This window comes from Carcharhinus amblyrhynchos, chromosome 17, assembly GCF_965287045.1.
Source record: "Carcharhinus amblyrhynchos chromosome 17, sCarAmb.v2.hapA, whole genome shotgun sequence".
In the NCBI taxonomy this organism is placed as follows: domain Eukaryota; kingdom Metazoa; phylum Chordata; class Chondrichthyes; order Carcharhiniformes; family Carcharhinidae; genus Carcharhinus; species Carcharhinus amblyrhynchos.
The window spans coordinates 855,531-863,653 of record NC_137340.1 but is presented as its reverse complement, the minus strand read 5'-3'; the positions used below and the strand labels follow the sequence as shown (position 1 = coordinate 863,653).

Below are 8,123 nucleotides of genomic sequence, written 5' to 3'. Positions count from 1 at the left end.
ATCGCTACCTGCTAGGCTTACCTATAACCCTCAATCCTATTAAATCCCATGTACTCATCCAGAAGTCTCTTAAAGAGACCCTATCGAATTTGACTCCACCACCACTGACGGCAGCCGATTCCACTCACTCACCACCCTGAGTGAAAAACTTACCCCGACATCTCCTCTGTACCTACTCTCCAGCACATTAAACCTGCGTCCTCTTGCAGCAACCATTTCAGCCCGGGGAAACAGCCTCCGAGAATCCACCCTATCTATACCTCTCAACACCTTATAAACCTCTATCAGGTCGTCTCTCATCCAAGGGGAAAGACCGAGGTCCCTCAGCCTATCCTCATAAGGCATGCCTCCCAATCCAGGCAACATCCTTGTAAATCTCCTCTGCACCCTCTCAATAGCTTCCATATCCTTCCTGTAATGAGGTGACCAGAACTGAGCACAGTACTCCAAGTGGGGTCTGACTAGGGTCTTATACAGCTGCAGCATTATCTCCCGACTCGTAAACTCAATTCCTCGATTGATGAAGGCCAGTACACCATACGCCTTCTTAACGACATCCTCCACCTGCGAGGCCAATTTAAGAGTCCTATGGATTCGGACCCCAAGATCCTTCTGATCCTCTACACTGTTAAGAGTCCTATCCTTGATATTGTACTCCTTCATCCCATTTGACCTGCCAAAATAGACCACTACACACTTATCTGGGTTGAAGTCCATCTGCACTTCTCCGCCCAGTCTTGCATCCTATCTATGTCACACTGCAACTTCTGACATCCCCCTCCAGACTATCCACAACACCACCAACCTTCATGTCGTCAGCAAACTTACTAACCTTTCCCTCCACTTCCTCATCCAGGTCATTTATCAAAATGACAAACATCAAGGGTCCCAGACAAATCCCTGGGGCAGTCCACTGGTGACTGACCTCCGTGCAAAGAAAGACCCATCTACAACCACTCTCTGCCTTCTGCGGGCAAGCCAGTTCTGGATCCACAAGGCAACAGCCCTTGGATCCCACGCCCTCTCACTTTCTCAAGAAGTCTTGCATGGGGGACCTTATCGAATACCTTGCTGAAGTCCATATAAACCACATCTACCGCTCTTCCTTCATCAATGTGTTTAGTCACATTTTCAAAGAACTCAACCAGGCTCATAAGGCAAGATCTGCCTTTGACAAAGCCATGCTGACTACTGTTGATCATACTAAACTTCTCTAAATGTTCATAAATCCTGTCCTCAGAATCTTCTCCATCAACTTACCAACCACGGAGGTTAGACTCACCGATAATTTCCTGGGCTATCCCTGTTCCCTTTCTTGAATATAGGAACCACATCCGCAATCCTCCGGAACCTCTCCCGTCTCCATTGATGACGCAAAGATCATCGCCAAAGGCTCTGCAATCTCTTCCCTCGCCTCCCACAGTAATACTGGGGATAAAAGATGATTGGCTAAATGCCCTTTTGTGTTCCAGTCAACTTGACAATATTTAGTTAGTAAACTTTAATCATATAACAACATAAAGGTGATGGACTTCAATGGCTCAGCAAACAATACGTGCTCCTATTTATCTAAACACCAAAAGTTTATGCAAGAGGAAAGTGACTGAATTGGGCACTTAGTCAAGGTTTGACTGCCAAACCTCTGAGCCAGGCAATTAAATTTGTTCGAGTGAGACTAGGCAAAAAATGGTTCGGCACAGACAAGAAGGGCCAAAAGGCCTGTTTCTGAGGTGTAATTTTCTATGGTTCTATGGAGTGAGGAGAGAACCATCTTGTTCCGAATCACTCACACAACCATTGCTTCTACTGGACACACTGGTTATATTTCAAAATTCCTTGGATTGTGGTAAGGTCCCAGTCGATTGGAAGCATGCAAATCCCTTATTCAAGCATCTCTCCCTTATTCAAAAAGGGAGAGAGGCAAAAAGTAGGAAATTATAGATCAGTTTGCTTGACCTCTGTGGTGGGGAAGTTGCTGGAAACAATTATTAAGGTGGAGATGACTGAGCATTTGGAAAGACAAAGCTCAATCCATCACCGTCAGCACAGTTTTATGAAGGGTAAATAAATGTAGACCAAATGTTTCCTCTTATGAGGCAATCTTGAACAAGAAGTCATAAGTATACATTGAGAGGCAGTAGGTTTAAAACTGAGATGAGGAGGAGCTACTTCTCGCAGAGGGTGGTGAATTTGTGGAATTTGCTGCCCCATAGCGCAGTGGAGTCTCATCATTAAATGGTTTCAAGAAGTAGATACATTTCTAATAAAAAGGAAAGAGGGATGTGGGAGAACAGGTGGGGGGTACATTCGAGACCAGGGAGAGATCAGCCACGACCTGATTAAATGCCAGAGCAGGCTCAAAGGTTGAACTTGCCTACTTTGGCTCCTAATACTTACGATCCTCTGTTCTAAGGAAGTAAGTATACAGGCACCTGGCAATGTGAGGAACTGAGTTCAGTTGTGATGTCCCTTGACAGAACACTGGACTCTCACTTGAGACCCATGCATCAAGACTTAGCAACTCTGTCTGCACTGCTGAAAGTAAACGGCCAGTGCTTCCACTGATTAACAAAGATCCACAGGCTCCAAAGTAAAGGAATACTTTTTATTTTTTCTGTAACCATCCATCCAAGTAAATGATCCCTTAACTGTCACACTCAGTTTTTACCCAACCAATTCCATACAGTGTTGTGTGCATTTAAAGTAACATGATAAAAACACAAGTCTGTCACACTAGCACAGCCTTTAAATCAGTAACTGGGACATCACAAGTGGCGAGGTTTGGCATGCGCCTGTTCACACCCCATTACCGGAAGGTTCTACTGAAACCTCCTCTCCTCATGCCTCTGCCATTCTGACTCCGCTTGAATCCTCCTCTTCCTCTGTTGAAGGAATGCTTCTTGAATTTGGACCCTCCACCCCACATTTCTTCCTCCAGTTCTGGTAACTTGGTTGCTACAGTGAGCTGCCAGCGACGACTGTCATGCCAGCTTCCCTGTGGATAATATAACATGGTTAATGTCGGTATATACACTAAAACATGGAGAATAACCTGCTTGGACTAGAGGTCAGAAAAACCAGAAATCTCAACGTGCACCAGATACCAGGAAAATTGAACACACACCAGATACTTAGATTTGAGTTAGATTATTGGAGGGATGAAATTCTATGGGAGTTACAGAACTGGAGAGATTTACTTCAAAAGAAGTTACAGTACTAGAGGGATTAATTTCACTAAGATTTATAGTACTGGAGATATTCATTTCACTGGGAGTTACAGTACTGGAGAGATTCACTTTAATAAAAATTACAATACTGGAGAGATTCACTTCAATAAGAGTTACAGTACTGGAGAGATTCACTTCAAGAGAAATGTGGTTTGCCCCCTTGAATGGCCTTCTCTTGGTACATTCTGAGAAATAATCTGCCAATGGAGGGAAATGTTTTTTTAACGGTAATCGTGTCAACAGAAAGCTAAAATTCAATGATTAATAGGACTCCATAAAGAAAGTACCTTCAAGAGCTCCAGAGAATCTTCGGGAATATCGAAACACACACCCTGCACAAGGAGATTTAGACAGAGTTAGGCCATTTCATCAGGTGATGGATCACACTTTAGATTTGATTTCTTCTACATCGAACAGAATCCTAGAGCCCAGTAAATTTGTCAATTAAACTTGCCCCTGAAATTAATATCACATCATTGTTTTTTAGCGGTGGAGGTTTATTTAAAAGTTTGAACATATGACACAAATGTTCATGAAAAAGGAAATCCATTCAAATGGCAGAACTGATAATACAAGGGCAAATGCCAACCAGGCTGTGAATGATAAACCTTTGAGACACATTGACAGGGAACAGAACAGTGCAGCTGCCACCCAGTACATAAGAACATAAGAAATAGGAGCAGGAGTAGGCCATCTAGCCCTTCGAGCCTGCCCCGCCATTCAATAAGATCATGGCTGATCTGAAGTGGATCAGTTCCACTTTCCCGCTTTCTCCCCATAACCCTTAATTCCCCTGTCTATCAGAAACCTATCTAGCCGTGTCTTAAATATATTTAACAAGGCAGCCTCCAGCACTTCAACGGGCAGAGAATTCCAAAGATTCACCACCCTTTGAGTGAAGAAGTTCCTCCTCAACTCCGATCTAAACTGCCCCCCCACCCCCCCCCTTATCTTGAGGCTGTGCCCTCTGGTCCTGCTATCCTTTCTAAGCGGGAAGAATCTCTCTACCTCGACCCTATCCATCCCTTTCATTATCTTATACGTCTCTATAAGATCCTCCCTCATCCTTCTAAACTCCAACGAGTACAGACCTAGTCTATTTAGTCTCTCTTCATAGTCCAACCCCCTCATCTCCGGTATCAGCCTAGTGAACCTCCTCTGCACTCCCTCCAAGGCCAATATATCCTTGCGCAAGTGCGGCGACCAAAACTGCACACAGTACTCCAGTTGCGGCTTCACCAGTACCCTGTACAGTTGCAGCAAGACCTCCCTACTTTTATATTCTATCCCCCTCGCTATACATGTACCCAGTAAAGTCCCATTTGAGCCCTGGTTCTGGAAGCAGTGAAAATTATCAGCCGCAGTCACTTGGCAGCGTACTGGCCTGGTGTCCGAATCTTAAGAGAGCACTCCACCACAACAAAACCAAAACACGACATTGGATTTCATTTGTCACCTACATTATCAACTCCAAGCGTTCTGTTTTCCTCAAGAAACATGCGGAATGTCAAATTCTGCTTGGTACTTGATAGCTGCACAATGCTGTTTCTATCTTATGTACTTTTGATATAGCCAGAGTGCGAAAGTGAACACAAACGGCAAATGTAAACCCCTGTCTTTGTTAACGCTCCCCATCATCAGACCTGAGAGTTCAATTTTCGGGGTTATCCACCTGTGCAACACTAGAAACTGTCCTTTCAAAACGTCCAAGTCTTGGGACAGATTGCTTCCGTAATAAAAGCAAAAACTGGACTGAGCTGTTTGGCCGTTTTTCCAGGGCACATTGATTGGATACAGGTCCAGCTTGTTGTCATAGAATTCCCTGATTTGAAGGTTTTAAAGGCTGCAGTGAAAGAATGACACATTACACTGCCAACATACCATTTTATCCTTTAGGAATCTCATCCTCTTCACTTGGTTTTCAAAGCTCTCTCCCAGCTGTTCCTTCAGTTCCCGAAATGCGTAACCCATGCTGTGCATCTCTATTGAACAAGCCAACACCATTGTTGTATAACCCTGAGATAGAATGTGTGTGTTAATCTCCAACTGAGGCAAATAAACATAGGCACACATATCTAGTAAGAGTAAACAATCATTTTTGATTAGAACATGACAGATCTGAAAGAAATAGATTTGGCATGCTCAAGAATTGAATGTGAAATTTTATTCAAGATAGATCCTTGCTTTGGAATAATACAATATGATTGTCTCATGTCTTAGATCAAAGCACATAGAGTCACACAGCAGGTAGCAGAATGGATGTAATCTGGTTAAAACGAACGCAGAAACTGGGCTTGTGAAAGGTCAAACTGGTGAAGGGTGGGAAGTGATGATTTACAAGGTTTTGGTACTGGGACTAGTGTTGTTTACCATTCACATAAAAGATTTGGATTTGGGAATCAGACATGCAAACAAAACCAAGATGGGATTAAGGATATAATTAATATTGAAGAAAACCATGACAAAATGCATGACATTAACAAACTTAAGAGAATGGATGATGGATTTTAATATAGGCCGAGTATGAAGAGGAATAAGGGGGTAGTAATACACAATTACTATAAGTAGAGATGTAAATTACTAAGGCCCGAAAAAAAAATCAAAAACCCATAGTACTGGGGTTGAAATCTAGAGGGACAGAAGTCAAAAGAAGAGAAATGCAAAACAGTGCACTGGCGATCTGAGGTACAAATAAAGTTTGGGAAAAACTCTGCAGATCTGGCAGCATCTTTCAAGGTTCGAGTCCAAAATGACACCTTCAGAATTGGACTGGAAATATGAACCCGGTTTTTCTCTCCACAGATGCTGCCAGGCCTGCTGAGTTTTTCCAGTGTTTTGTCATGTATAGAACCTTGTTTACACCATACATTGGTCTGCTGAGTGCACAGTTGAGGTAACTCTGATATAATGGAATGCTATAAAAAGGATATGGAAGCTCTGTAGCAAAGCAGCTGCAAAAATGATTTCCATGAAAGATATTGGAACAAAACATTAAAACTATCAGGAAAGATTCAACAGGGGCTCTTCCCTCCAGGAGAGGAAACTAAACAAAGTCTGTAAAACAATGAGGCAATTCAACATGGCACTTAGGAAGAGCAGAAATCAGGAGTCAAAAATTTAAGATTGTCAAGAAATTCAGGAGAAACTTTACCTCGAGTGTGGTTAGAAACTGGAACTCATTGCCACAAGGCATAGTTGAGGGGAATAGCACTCCTTTATTTAACAAGAAGTTAAGTAAGTTCATGAGGAGGAAAATAAATGGAAAGTTGATAAGTGGAAATGAAATAATATGGTAGGAGGGTTCACATCGAGAACGAACCGCAGCGTGGGTCAGCTGTAAAATCTTATTTTACTGATGTAATTTCATGTTAATTTTTGTTCCAAAATCAGAGCTTACTTTCCAATACAGCAAGTAGCCTTAATGGCCAAGGGTAACCTAGAGTCATGATGTGGAGATGCCAGTGTTGGATTGGGGAAAGCACAGTAAAAAGTTTCACAACACCAGGTTAAAGTCCAACAGGTTTATTTGGTAGCACAAGTCATCAGCTTTCAAAGTGCTGCTCCTTCACCCGAGCATATAAAGACACAAACTCAATTTACAAAAATTCTGTAAATTGAGTGTGTGTCTTTATATGCTCTGTTTGTGAACAGAACTCCCACTCACCTGGTGAAGGAGCAGCACTCTGAAAGCTGGTGACTTGTGCTACCAAATAAACCTGTTGGACTTTAACCTGGTGTGATGAGACTTCTCACTGAACCTAGAATCAGCCAGAGTGGTCTTCCACTTCAGGGTCATGGTATAGTTACAATTTGTACTTTGCAACTGATACAAGGCCGTGGCAAGAGAATGAGAAAAGTTTGGGATTGACACAGGAAGCAGTGGGATTGGTTTGGGATTGATACAGGAGTATGGGGAGACAGCAGGCAGAGCAGTGAAGTTGTGGCTAAAGACAGGCAGATACAACATGGGATGAATGGTTTAACGGTGATAAACTCCATGGAAGCTCTCCCTGCAGCAGCATGCCTTACACAAAGTGATGGCAGGCTTGAGTGCATTCCTATCCAGCAGATTCCCTGTCAGTTGAAGCGCAGGCTGGTGATACTGCGTCACCAATGAACCTGCTCACCATGCACTGAAGGGGCTGTGTGCCATTCAGAATCAGCTCTGTGTAGGTGCAGTCATGCTTACCGCATCAGAGTTAAGAAGTGAGCGTTGTTCAATGCTCTTTGCTCCCGAGATGAGTGCCAATGCAGCAGCCAACGCCTCCAAAGCTCCTCGTTGCTCAATCAGGCTCTCTGCAGCTGGACGGAAACGATCAATTGCCGCTGCCGGTATAGAATCCAAAGACCTTTCAAACACAAATGCAAAACATATATCTAGTTAATTCACTAATTCTCTCATCAGCTTGATCACTCTTTTACTCGTCAATACTTCTCTTACAGAGCCGATCTTTACTCCAGCTGATTCTCACAACCCCACCACCCACTTAAAACCCATTTTCCCAAAAATGGTGATTTCCTTTCTCTGTATTCAATTATTGCTGAAAAAATACATATTGTCAAAACTTTTTGTTTTGCTCTCAACAATTACAAGATAATGTGTAGGTGTACACACAGTGCACTCGTTTCAGCTACACAAAGTCTCAGCCATTCACTGTTTTGTTCCTCAGGCCAACATCTTCACTACTCAAGCTGCCTGATGTAAATTTTCAAACAATGATTGGCAGTTAACTGTCATTCAACATTAACTGGTGCATTCTCCTTGGCAACACCTCGATCAGATTTCACTTAGCAACCAGCACACTCATGCCATATAAAGTGTTCTTTCCCCTGACATTGGTATTTTTACAAATTGTCCTTACGAGTGCAAGACCGCTTAGGGAAGAGCAACCACAA

The 8,123-nt window shown here is 42.9% G+C and overlaps 1 protein-coding gene across 1 annotated transcript in view; it reads right to left on the bottom strand.

Moving 5' to 3' along the window:
* Window positions 1-2,591: 2,591 nt before the first annotated feature.
* ddx21 (DEAD (Asp-Glu-Ala-Asp) box helicase 21) overlaps window positions 2,592-8,123 on the bottom strand; it is a 52,885-nt gene continuing 47,353 nt past the window's right edge. Inside the window, exons 12-15 of the mRNA XM_080205370.1 lie at window positions 7,417-7,576; window positions 5,109-5,243; window positions 3,515-3,559; window positions 2,592-2,995 (exon numbers count right to left, since the gene is read on the bottom strand). Coding sequence (XP_080061496.1) covers window positions 2,807-2,995; window positions 3,515-3,559; window positions 5,109-5,243; window positions 7,417-7,576 — 529 coding nt within the window. The 3' untranslated portion in view covers window positions 2,592-2,806. The remainder of the gene's footprint in view (window positions 2,996-3,514; window positions 3,560-5,108; window positions 5,244-7,416; window positions 7,577-8,123) is intronic.